Genomic DNA, 13,958 nt, shown 5'->3' with positions numbered 1-13,958 from the left:
AGACGCTCAACATCATATGTCATCAGGGAATTGCAAATGAAAACAACGAGATATCATCACATACCTATTAGGATGGCTAAAATCGAGAAAACCGACAACACCAAATGCTGACAAGGATGTACAGCAACAAGAACTCTCATTCATTGTTCATGAGAATAAAAATGGTACAGCCTCTGTGGAAGACAATTTGGGGGTTTCTTACAAAGCTAAACATAGTCTACCATACACTCCAGCAATTGCGCTCCTCGGTATATTTACCCAAATGAGTTGAAACCCTATGTCTACACAAAAACCTCCACATGGATGTCCACAGCAGCTTTATTCATAATTGCCCAAACGTGGCAGCCACAGAGATGTTCTTCAGTAGGTGAATGGATAAACTGTGGTATATCCAGATAATGGAATATTATTCAGCACTGAAAAGAAATGAGCTATCAGGCCATGAAAAGACAGGACGGAATCTAAAATGCATACTGCTTAGTGAAAGAAGTCGATCTGAAAAGGCCACATGCTGTCTAACTCCAAGTACATGACATTTGGAAAAGGTAAACTACAGAGACAATAAAAAAATCAGTGGTTACCAGAGGTTTGGGTGATGGGGAGGAAAGAGAGATGAGTAGATGGAGCAAAGGGAATTTTTAGACAGTAAAACTACTTTGGATGACATTGCAAAGGTGGATCTATGACATTACGCATTTGTAAACAAAACAGAGCAAAACAAAAAACTCTCAATACATTGCTACATTCACTAGAGAAAGAACCAGAGAAATAATGTTTGCGTGAGAAACAGCTTGTTGGTTAATACAGATGTGCACACCCACTTTTCTAGGTCCCTACCTGTCTACCCCCTTCCACCCCTGCTCACCTGCATGGGGCCCTGTGTGAAAAGGCACCTGCTCAGATGGTGAGGGTGCAGGGAAGGGAAAGCACAGGTTATTCTGGCTGCTGGGCTGCTCACTCCGATCCCCTGTCATCATGTGCTCCCACACTGGACCCTGAACACATCTGATTCAGCCTGTTATGTGTAGCGACTTCTACCCATACAATCCTTGCAAAGTTATAATCCTTGATTCCAGTTCAACTGTATTACTTTCCTATTGCTACATAACAAATTACCACAAATTTAGCATGTAACACAAATTTATCTCACAGTTCCCAGGGGTCTGGGGTCTGGGTATGGGTTAGTGGGGTCTCCACTCAGTGTCACGAGGCTGAAATCAAGGTGTCGGCTGGGATGCAATCTCATCTAAGACTCAGGGTCCTCTTCCGGGTTCACTGGTATCTGGCAGAGTTCAGTTCCTTATGATGGAAGGACTGAGGTCCTCAGCTCCCAGATGCTGCACACCACTTCTTGCCACGTGGCCTCCACAAGATGGCAGGTAATATCTCAGCTGCTTTGAATCTCTGAGCCCATTCTTTTTAAAGCCTGATCCACTTACATCAGGTCCAATCTGGATAAGTCCTTTTGATTATCTGCAAAATTCTTCATCTCTGTCATATGACATCCTAATCACGGCAGGCAGCTCCACCACCCTCACTGTCCTGCCCACACTCAAGGCGAGGGGATCATACAGGTGTACACCAGGGGCAGGAATTTCGGGGGCCATCTCAGAATTCTGGCTACCTCATGGGTAAGTCATCCTGATGAAACTAACATCAGATTAATTCTCTTAAATCAAGTGATTCACCATACTACCCCCTTCTCTCAAAATAGCCTTCAACAATTCTGCAAAACATAGAGATAACTCTAAATACATTAACTGGATACTCAAGGCCTTTCTCAACCATGTCCCAGGAGACATTTCAAACCTCCACTCTGACAACCCCTCATGGATAAGCCTTCAGCCACACCCTCTGCCTGCCCCCTTCCCCCTTGTGTTCTCTGTACCTGCGTTCCTAGTTGCACTCTTCCTTCAGACCTAATCCACCCCTTTCCCTCCTCCTTATTCAAACCTACACATCCTTTAAGATGCTGCATCAACACCTGTATAAAACCTTTCCTGACCCTTTGGACTCACATCAAGCTTATCTTTATTTGAATTTGTCCTAAAGTACAGTGGTGGGTTACAAAAAATGACGATAAACTTCTCATCCCTGGATACACATCCTTTGCAACGCAACTCTGCCACTCCTCATCAAGAGATGGGCTGTCTTTATCTACCTTCTGACACTGTGCTGGGCCCTGTGAATGTTTTTAGCCAATGGGACATTAGCAAACATGATGCAAGCAGACACTTAAGAAGCATCTGTGCACTGGCCTTGCCCTCTTGCTGTCTTGGGAACTCTGCTACCTCTACCAGGTGACTGAGGCTGGACTAATCTCCCAGATGAGGGACAAGTGGCCAAGTTATCCCTGTGGCCCCAACTGACACCGGGCCAACCACCTGTCACATGACAAATAATAAATGTCTGGTGTTTTAAGTCATGGGGCTTTGTACCGACATTTGTAGCAAACTACTCACTCCTTAAGAAAATAAAAGATTCAAGGGCCTCCTTTTCAACATTTCTTTTGGGCAGCTTCATTGTAGTAAGTGTTCTTCTGAGAAGAGTTAATTGCAGCTTGCAATGGAGGGTCAGCTCACGTACATGAATCACATGCTCAGCATCTGGAGGTAGCCATGGGAGCAGGCCATGAAGCTTCTCAAAGTCACTTGGCTTTTAAAGGTGGAAGCAACCCCAGTGTCCATCAACAGATGAGTGGATAAATAAAATGTGGTTTATCCATACATTGGACTATGATTCAGCCATAAAAATAAATGAAGTTCTGAAACATGCCACAACATGGACGCACTGGGGAACCAAAATATTCGTGTGACTTGCTTTCTCATGAGACTCGTTTTATTGTGTCCTGGAACCAGACTGCAGTATCTCCCAGGTGTGTCTGAAGTCATCATCATCACTCTCATCAAATCAGAGGTTCCAGTTTCCTGTTCAAATCCTTCTGTGTGTCTTCCTTTGTTCCACCTCTTCACCTCTGTTAACTAAAATCCCTTCTAGTAATTTCTCTCCAGGCCCTCAACAGATCCTAAAGTAAACTGAGAACCTCTGAGGTCAGAGCGGTACTCTGTAAGTATGAAGTCACAGGCTCAGGTTAATAATCAACCCTCTGAGCAAAGAAGAAGAGCAAATGCTAGAGAGGAAAGAAGAGAATGCAGGCCCCTCAAGAGCAGTGGGGAGTCGGCAAGCTAGCCAGCACCATTTAAAACCAGCATCGATCTATGCCTGGGGAGGACTTTCACCACAGAAAGTCAACAGACTCAAATTTGGTAACACGGACACAGAAAACCACCACTGCTGACTGACCTTTCATTCCGGGGGCATTCTATTAAAACAAACTTTCAAAAATTCCCCAAATGCCCCTATTTTCCAACAACTTTTGGAAAACTATATCCCAACATTTCAAGGAGCTTGGTTTTAGGGTCACAGGAAACAGTCATTCTCATAGGAGAATAGGACATAGAAGGTTCTTAATTCTATACACACTCAACTTTTTTCATCTCAGAAAAGGACTGAGTCCTGGGTAAGTACACTAGTCCTCCAGTTAGCCTACCAAAATACTAACTTGTCCAATGAACTTGTCCAATGAACTATAAAAAGAAGCCTGCAAATACAAACCTAAAATAGAAACATTCTCTTTTTAGTAATAAAGTTTCTAATGATGTATTAATAGTATGTAATACCCGTATTTCCTCGATGAGAGAGAAGTATTATTACTGGAAAAACCCATCTGGCTTGCCTCTGCAATAAAGCCAGTCTCCCAAGGACAAGAACCACGTTGGTTCTTCCATCCACAGCGCAAATACTTTGTACGTGGATGCTCTTAATAAGTATGTCTTGAACATCAGTTTGGAGGCAATCAGACTATAAATTAAACTTTTCACCGTAAGTAGGTAATGAGTGGTAAGAGGCAATATATTAAAAGGTTCAATGGTGCTTTAAAGAGAACATGAACCTATGCATACAAGAACACCCGCCTGGCTTTTCACTGTTGCTGGGACTGTTGGAAAGAGAGAGACAGATGGTATCATAGTGTAACAACATTCTGGGGGTGGGGTGGGGTCGGCGAGGCTGTGTGGAGGGTCTGCCCCCATGGCCTATGTGCCACTCCTATGCCCCTGGCCTTGGTATCCTCATTTTAAACAGCGAGCTCTACCTCGGATTGTGTACTTAAGTTCCTTGTATCCCTAAGAGATTTGATGCGATTTGTGCTACTTTTATTGCAGAATTGGTTCTCAACGGTTTCCATGTTTTCTACAATTCCACTATCTCCGATCAACAGTAAAAAAATCATATATGAGCTTTTATGACTTGGATATTATAAGTGTTCAAAATATATAACACCGATGTTCCTATTTACCCTTAAAGACTCCAACGTCCTCACTTTTACATTCAGAAAATGAAAGCTGCCTTAGATATATAATTACAAAAACTTATTAATGCATATTTAATTGTATGACGAAAATGACACTCTGGCAAGGGATAGAAGGATTAAGCAAATTAATTAGATACGAAGTTCTTAGTCTCAAAAGCTGAATTCCTAGGAAGTTTAAGTGTTTGTCACCTGTGTTATTACAACTCCAAAATGACTGATTTTCCAAAAGGATGGTGGGTAGGGGGTGGGGGGAATGACTTATGAATTAACCAGGGATTCTTTAGATATAATTATAAACTGCCAATCACCATGATTTCAATGATATTCAGGCTTTTAAAGCTATTTCATAAAAAAAAAAGAAAAGAAGAAAAGAAATTAGTCCTTATCTAAAAGACTATTTATGAGACTTAAGGAACTTACACATTCATGGCTGAGTGTTCAATAATATACTCCCAGTGGAATGGTCTCTAAAAATGTCTATAACTAAAAACAGAACAATGAAAAAAATTGAATGGCTTACTCTCTTGTTGGCGAGTTAGTGGAGGATTCCTTTTTTGAATCTGGAGAGCTCAGGGTTTGCAAAATATAATTATGTTTTTCAGTGGATGGGGCATCTCTTTCTTGCTTGGAGTGAATTAAATTTAAGGCCTCTATTCCATCTTCTTCCTCCACCGTGTCACCCGGATTTGGCTGTGGTTCTGGACTCCTTAAAATCAGATCCTCTTCACTTACAGAAACTGTGAGGTCACTGCTGCTGCTCTCACTCTCCTCCTCCTGCTCTTCCCACATTTTTCTGCAGGGCTCCTGTGCCTCTGGGTCCCGGCGAGGAGGATGATCTGTAACGGGGACATGAACAGATTACTGATCACTGACTTCAGGCGGTAGCAGGGGTGAGACGTCCTACCTCCCAGAGCAGAGCTGCTCATCTGTTAGAGACGTGTATAAACAATCCACAGCGAACTACAGTATTTTAAGACCCATGAAAAATATTTTTAAAATATCACAGTGGGTTTAAAAATCAGAGAATTTGCTCGCAAAAATATTTCCATGTACATAGTTAACTCATTAGAATGGAATTTGTTAGCAAAGTCACTACTTTGTTTTTTGACAGATACAATTAGACAGTATTTTGTATTCTTACATAAGACCATCACCACCCAAAAAACTAAATACCAACAAAAATCAGCAAACCATTTCAGCCTCTCACCCCACCTGAGGAAGCTTCCCAGGCAGGATGCTTCTCTTGAGAACACTCGATTTCAGATGCACTGTATTCTGAGCCTGACGGCAGAGAGGCTGGCGGTCTGGCTCTTTCTTCCTCGACTTCAATATGCTCCCGTGTCAGTATTTCTCCCTCTGATCCCTCTGATCTGCTGGAACTGTCACACTTTAAATCAGTGGTTCTGTTCTCTGGACTTAATCTCTCCTGTAATGGGGAATGGAGTTCGGCAGACTTTCTGCCTTCAGATAAATTACTCTTGCCCTGACGTGCGTTGCTTCCTATCTCCAAGCAATGAGTTTGTTCCTCCTCAGACAACGCGCTGGCTGTGACTGGCGTTTTCTCACCCATCTGAAGAGATGTCTTTCCATCTATTCTGTCAGACTTATTTAAGCACTGTGTGTCACTATGAATTTGTACTACATAGCTGTCTGTCACATTACTGCTCCGGGCTGTCTGTTGGTGTGAATGTGGGTCAGGAATTGAAAAGTTCTTTGTGGGTTGGGGAGATTTCTGCTCTGTACTGAAATCTCCAACGCCTGAGACGGCTGACACTTGGCGGCCCATAAAGATTGTTGCTGGTTGATACAATCCTCTTGACGCGGCGGTCCCTGAGTTAATTTCTGCCGGCATTACAACCTGCACCACCAAAAGACATGAAAGTTAAACAGGGTTGTGTATGAACAATGAGGTTATTTAGGTTGTTTTCAGAAATGAAATTAGGTCAGGAAGCAGGACCAATGAAAGCAACACCTACCATGTTCTATAAAACTCATGGCTTCCTACAAAATGAATGACCAAAAAACAGTACAGTCCACACTATTTAATTGTAATAACAATATTGGTTCACAAAGCAAATACGGTCAGGGAACTATGGAATCTATATTTTTCAAAAAGAGATACATACATTGCATTGTACAGCTATGTGAATGTATTTAATGCCACTGAACTGTACACTCAAACATGGTTAAAATGGTAAATTTTCTGTTACGTATATTTCACCACAATTAAAAAAATAAACTGAGTTCTAACCACTTTCCACAGAGAAGTGCATTTGATGAAGCTAGAGAGGTACTTGAACAAAAAAACCGGGGGCATATAAAGGACTATTGGGGGTTTCAAAACTCTATTTCTAGTAGTGTGGGTAATATTAAAAAACTTCCAATAATCACATATTCAAGACTGCATTAAAATATAATGCATATGTGCAAAATAATCTAATTTCCTGTCAAACTGAAAATAACAGCAGTTTTTTTCTGAACAACTTCAAGTAATTTTAAAGACATTTAAAGCAATTTAAATTCACTGGCATGTCTATGGGGAGTATGAGCACTGTCTCTTCTTTAAAAAGAGAGAGAGGAGGAGACGAGGGTGGGATGGGAAAGAGAAACAGAAGCAACTGGTTCAGCGGCTTGATCAAGGACACACAATGGGAAGCAGAACTGGAAGTAGCAATCATAAAGCCTTGAAGAAGTTAAGTGTTTTTCTTCCAAAGGGACCAAAGCACCTCCACATACATAATAGCATTTAGTCCACAGAGCACTATAGGTTGATGGGGAGATGCATCTGCACCCCTCCTCTGCAGATGGAAAAACTGAGGCCAAAATTTTCAGAGAAAATGTCATTCACATAGCTGAAACAGAATCTGGGTCTTACTTCCCTTCAAACATACTGTCTCTTCTATTTCTAAAGATAAAACAAACAACTTTGAAGCAAAAACAAATGAAAAGGGATGTCAGAGAAATGGTGGAATAAGGACCTCTCAAAATTCTCTGCTCTGTAAAAGAAACAATAACAGTGGAAAACATCTTCAGAATAACTTTTCAGAACTCTGGAAATTAACCAAAGGTTTGCAGCAATCTGAGGAACATTTATTCAAGAAAAGTAACTGAATCTTGGTAGGAACAGCAGTACTTCACGGTGTTTTAACTTGCCCTATTCACATTTCCCCCTCCTCCAGTCTGCGGTAACCTTGAAAATCAGCAGCCTGTAATCACAGCCTGTAAACCAGCACCCTTATAGACACTGAAAGGAGTAGAAAAGGACTGGAACTTTTTCAAAGCCCCATTCCCAGAGAACTGACATTATTTGACCTGTCTAGTAGCTCCCTGGAAGACCACCCTCACAAGACTGTCTTTATTTGACCTGACTTGGAGCTGACACATTGTGAACAGCCTTTCCCTGGGGGTTATTTGTCAAAAATAAGCAGAGGCAAATGTTTAACATCAAGGCTGCCTAAGGCAGTGGATAACAGTTGGGCAAACAATAGGCTAACTAAAATAACTTAAAAGGAAAAGTTGGTGAATGAGCTGTACACAGGGGGTTTGAAAAGCTCCAGCATATTCCTGGAAACCTAGACTGTGGGCATGCTCACTAAAAGTCCTGAGGGGGCGCTGGTTCTGGAAGGAGAGAGATTTGCGGCCTGTGCATGCGCAGTGCAGTTTGCTGCCCAGGCTGTCCGGCTCCGGCCGAGGCGGTTCCACACCAGCATGACTTCGGTGCCGGACCCAGTTTCCCGCCACCTGACCATGCTACTGGGAGACGCCCCACCTCACTGTCACTCGGAGTTTTGTGGGGGTCAGGCGTACAAGAGGACTGAGGTTTGCTTGATACGTGGCGTGTGCGAGACTCCTGAGGACGACTCCAGAACCATGGGCCTCCGGCATCCAGGTCATTGAGATTCCACATATAAGTGACATCATATGATATCTGTCTTTGTCTGACTGACTTAATGAACTTTTAATGAACAGCATCCATGTGGCTGACAGGGTCTCGGTGCTCAGGCCGGGTGTCAGGCCTGAGCCTCTGAGGTGGGAGAGCCAAGTTTAGGATACTGGACCACCAGAGACCTCCCAGCCCCACGTAATATCAATCGGTGAGAGCTCTCCCAGAGATCTCCAACTCAATGCTAAGACCCAGCTCTACCCAACGGCCTGCAAGCTCCAGTGCTAGACACCCCATGCCAAAGAACTAGCAAGACAGGAACATAACCCCACCCATTAGCAGAGAGGCCGCCTAAAATCATAAGTTCACAGATCCTCCAAAACACACAACCGATGCGGTCCTGCCCACCAGAAAGATAAGAATCAGCCTCATCCACCAGAACACAGGCACAAGTCTCCTCCACCAGGAAGCCTACACAACCTACTGAACCAACCTTAGCCACTGGGGGCAGACACCAAACACAACAGGAACTATGAACCCGCAGCCTGAGAAAAGGAGACCCTGAACACAGTAAGTTAAGCAAAAGAAGAAGACAGAGAAGTAGACAGCAGATGAAGGAGCAAGGTAAAAACCCCACCAGACCAAACAAATGAAGAGGAAACAGGCAGTCTACCTGAAAAACGATTCAGAGTAAAGATAGTAAAGATGATCCAAACTCTTGGAAATACAATGGAGAAAATACAAGAAACGTTTAACAAGGACACAGAAGAACGAAAGAGCAAACAATGATGAACAACACAATAAATGAAACTAAAAATTCTCTATAAGGAATCAACAACAGAATAACTGAGGCAGAAGAACGGATAAGTGACCTGGAAGATAAAATAGTGGAAATAACTATCACAGAGCAGAATAAAGAAAAAAGAATGAAAAGAATTGAGGACAGTCTCAGAGACCTCTGGGACAACATTACATGCACCAACATTCAAATTATAGGGGTCCCAGAAGAAGAAGAGAAAAAGAAAGTGTCTGAGAAAATATGTGAAGAGATTATAGTTGAAAACTTCCATAACATGGGAAAGGAAATAGTCAATCAAGTCCAGGAAGCACAGAGAGTCCCATACAGGATAAATCCAAAGAGAAACACACCAAGACAAGTATTAATGAAACTATCAAAAATTAAATACCAAGAAAAAATATTAAAAGCATCAAGAGAAAAGCAACAAATAACATACAAGGGAATCCCCATAAGGCTAACAGCTGATTTTTCAGCAGAAACTCTGCAAACCAGAAGGGACTGGCAGGACATATTTAAAGCGATGAAAGACAAAAACCTACAAGCAAGATTACACAGCAAGGATCTCATACAGATTTGATGGAGAAATTAAAAGCTGTAAAGACAAGCAAATGTTGAGAATTCAGCACCGCCAAACCAGCTTTACAACAAATGCTAAAGGAACTTCTGTAGGCAGGAAACACAAGAGAAGGAAAAGACCTACAATAACAAACCCAAAACAATTAAGAAAATGGTAATAGGAACATACATATCGATAGTTACCTTAAATGTAAATGGATTAAATGCTTCAACCAAAAGACACAGACTGGCTGAATGGATACAGAAACAAGACCCATATATATATGCCGTCTGCAAGAGACCCACTTCAGACCTAGGGCACATACAGACTGAAAGTGAGGGGATGGAAAAAGATATTCCATGCAAATAGAAATCAAAAGAAGGCTGCAGTAGCAATTCTCATATCAGACAAAATAGACTTTAAAACAAAGACTATTACAAATGACAAAGAAGGACAGTACATAATGATTAAGGGATCGATCCAAGAAGAAGATATAACAATTGCAAATATTTATGCACCCAACACAGGAGCACCTCAATACATAAGGTAAATGCTAACAGCCATAAAAGGGGAAATCGACAGTAACGCAATAATAGTAGGGGACTTTAACACTCCACTTTCACCAATGGACAGATCATCCAAAATGAAAATAAATAAGGAAACATAAGTTTTAAATGACACATTAAACAAGATGGACTTAACTGATATAGGACATTCCATCCCAAAACAACAGAATAGACTTTGTTTTGAAGTGCTCATGGAACTTCTCCAGGATACATCATATCTTGGGTCACAAATCAAGCCTTGGTAAATTTAAGAAAATAGAAATTGTGTCAAGTATCTTTTCTGACCACAATGCTATGACTAGATATCAATTACAGGAAAAAAACTGTGAAAAAAAAGCAAACACATGGAGGCTAAACAATACACTACTAAATAACCAAGAAATCACTGAAGAAATCAAATAGGAAATCAAAAAATACCTAGAAACAAATGACAATGAAAACATGATGACCCAAAACCTATGGGATGCAGCAAAAGCAGTTCTAAGAGGGAAGTTTATAGCAATACAATCCTACCTCAAGAAACAAGAAACATCTCAAATAAACAACCTAAACTTACACCTAAAGCAGTTAGAGAGAGAAGAGCAAAAAACACCCCAAAGTTAGCAGAAGAAAAGAAATCATAAAGATCAGATCAGAAATAAAAGGAAATGAAGGAAACAAGAGCAAGGATCAACAAAGCTAAAAGCTGGTTCTCTGAGAAGATAAACAAAATTGATAAACCATTAGCCAGACTCATCAAGAAAAAAAGGAAGAAGACTCAAATCAACAGTTAGAAATGAAAAAGGAGAAGTAACAACTGACACTGCAGAAATACAAAAGATCATTGGAGATTACTATAAGCAACTATATGCCAATAAAATGGACAACCTGGAAGAAATGAACAAACTCTTAGAAAAGCACAACCTTCCGAGACTGAACCAGGAAGAAATAGAAAATATAAACAGACCAATCACAAGCACTGAAATTTAAACTGTGATTAAAAATCTTCCAACAAACAGAACCCCAGGACCAGATGGCTTCACAGGCAAATTCTATCAAACATTTAGAGAAGAGCTAACACCTATCCTTCTCAAACTCTTCCAAAATATAGAAGAGGTAGGAACACTCCCAAACTCATTCTATGAGGCCACCATCTCCCTGATACCAAAACCAGACGAATATGTCACAAAAAAGGAAAACTACAGGCCAATATCACTGATGAACATAGATGCAAAAATCCTTAACAAAACACTAGCAAACAGAATCCAACAGCACATTAAAAGGATCATACACCATGATCAAGTGGGGTTTATCCCAGGAACGCAAGGATTCTTCAATATATGCAAATCAATCAATATATATACACCATATTAACAAACTGAAGGATAAAAACTGTATGATAATCTCAATAGATGCACAAAAAGCTTTCAACAAAATTCAACACCCATTTATGATAAAAGCTCTTGAGAAAGTAGGCATAGAGGGAACGTACCTCAATATAATAAAGGCCATATATGACAAACCCACAGCCAATATCGTTCTCAATGGTGAAAAACTGAAACCATTTTCACTAAGATCAGAAACAAGACAAGGTTGCCCACATTCGCCACTATTATTCAACATAGTTTTGGAAGTTTTAGCCACAGCAATCAGAGAAGACAAAGAAATAAAAGGAATCCAAATTGGAAAAGAAAAAGTAAAACTGTCACTGTTTGCAGATGACATGATACTATACATAGAGAATCCTAAAGATGCTAAGATGCTACCAGAAAACTACTAGAGCTAATCAATGAATTTGGTAAAGTAGCAGGATACAAAATTAATGCACAGAAATCTCTTGCATTCCTATACACTAATGATATCTGAAAGGAATGATATCTGAAATATCTGAAAGAGAAATTAAGGAAATACTCCCATTTACCACTACAACAAAAAGAATAAATACCTAGGAATAAACCTACCTAAGGAGACAAAAGACCGGTATGCACAAAACTATAAGACAGTGATGAAAGAAATTAAAGATGATACAAACAGAAAGATATACTATATTTTGGATTGGAAGAATCAACATTGTGAAAATGACTATACTACACAAAGCAATCTACAGATTCAAGGCAATCCCTATCAAACTACCATTTTTCACAGAAGTAGAACAAAAAATTTCACAATTTGTATGGAAACACAAAAGACCACAAATAGCCAAAGCGATCCTGAGGAAGAAAAACGGAGCTGGAGCACTCAGGTTCTCTGACTTCAGACTATACTACAAAGCTACAGTAATCAAGACAGTATGGTACTGGCACAAAAACAGAAATACAGATCAATGGAACAGGATAGAAAGCCCAGAGATAAACGCATGCACATATGGTCACCTTATCTTTGATAAAGAAGGCAAGAATATACAGTGGAGAAAAGACAGCCTCTTCAGTAAGTGGTGCTGGGAAAACTGGACAGCTACATGTAAAAGAATGAAATTACAACACCCTGTAATACCATACACAAAAATAAACTCAAAATGGATTAAAGCCCTAAATGCAAGGCCAGACACTATAAAACTCTTAGAGGAAAACACAGGCAGAACACTCTATGACATAAATCACAGCAAGATCCTTTCTGACCCACCTCCTAGAGAAATGGAAATAAAAACAAAAATAAACAAATGGGACCTAATGAAACTTAAAAGCTTTTGCACAGCAAAGGAAACCCTAAACAAGACGAAAAGCCAATCCTCAGAATGGGAGAAAATATTTGCAAACAAATCAATGTACAAAGGATTAATCTCCAAATTATATAAAGAGTTCATGCAGCTCAATATCAAAAAAACAAACAACCTAATCCAAAAATGGGCCAAAGACCGAAATAGACCTTTCTCCAAAGATATACAGATTGCCAACAAACACATGAAAGGATGCTCAACATCACTAATCATTAGATAAATGCAAATCAAAACTACACTGAGGTATCACCTCACACTGGTCAGAATGGCCATCATCAAAAAATCTACAAACAATAAATGTTGGAGAGGGTGTGGAGAAAAGGGAATCCTCTTGCAGTGTTGGTGGGAACGTAAACTGATGCAGCCACTATGGAGAACAATATGGAGGTTCCTTAAGAAACTAAAAATAGAACTACCATATGACCTAGCAATCCCACTACTGGGCATATACCCTGAGAAAACCATAATTCAAAAAAGAGTCATGTACCACAATGTTCATTGCAGCACTATTTACAACAGCCAGGACATGGAAGCAACCTAAATGTCCACTGACAGATGAATGGATAAAGAAGATGTGGTACATATATACAGTGGAATACTACTCAGCCATAAAAAACAACAAAATAATGCCATTTGCAGCAACATGGATGAACCTAGAAATTATCATACTAAGTGAAGTAAATCAGACAAAGACAAATATCACATAGTCTCACTTACATGTGAAATCTAAAATATGACACAAATGAAACTATCTATGAAACAGGAACAGACTCACAGATATAGAGAATAGACTTGTGGTTGCAAAGGCGGAGGGAAGGTGGGGGAGGGATGGAGTGGGCGTTTGGGATTAGTAGATGCAAACTAGTATATATAGAATGGATAAACAACAAGGACCTACTTATAGCACAGGGAACTATATTCAATATCCTGTAATAAACCATAATGGAAAAGAATATAAAAAAGAATGTGTATATGTATAACTGAATCACTTTGCCGTACAGCAGAAATCAACACAATATTGTAAATCAACTATACTTCAATTCTAAAAAAATTTTTAAAAATAAAAATTAAAGAAATTATCCCTGAG

The 13,958-nt window shown here is 40.2% G+C and overlaps 1 protein-coding gene across 4 annotated transcripts in view; it reads right to left on the bottom strand.

Annotated features, from left to right (window-relative positions):
- The window catches only part of KIZ (kizuna centrosomal protein), a 111,706-nt gene that overhangs the window by 64,703 nt on the left and 33,045 nt on the right, over positions 1–13,958 (bottom strand). For 3 of the 4 annotated variants that reach the window (XM_004310780.4, XM_019927553.3, XM_019927552.3), the window contains exons 5-6: positions 5,585–6,230; positions 4,893–5,208 (exon numbers count right to left, since the gene is read on the bottom strand). In XM_004310780.4, coding sequence (XP_004310828.2) covers positions 4,893–5,208; positions 5,585–6,230 — 962 coding nt within the window. Of the gene's footprint in view, positions 1–4,892; positions 5,209–5,584; positions 6,231–10,312; positions 10,414–13,958 lie in introns of all 4 variants that reach the window. The other variant, XM_073792627.1, reaches the window with a different exon arrangement.

The sequence above is a fragment of the Tursiops truncatus genome, chromosome 15 (genome assembly GCF_011762595.2).
Source record: "Tursiops truncatus isolate mTurTru1 chromosome 15, mTurTru1.mat.Y, whole genome shotgun sequence".
NCBI classification, from domain to species: Eukaryota; Metazoa; Chordata; class Mammalia; order Artiodactyla; family Delphinidae; genus Tursiops; species Tursiops truncatus.
Note: the sequence above shows the minus strand (reverse complement) of the source record. Positions and strands in the feature narration are given on the sequence as shown.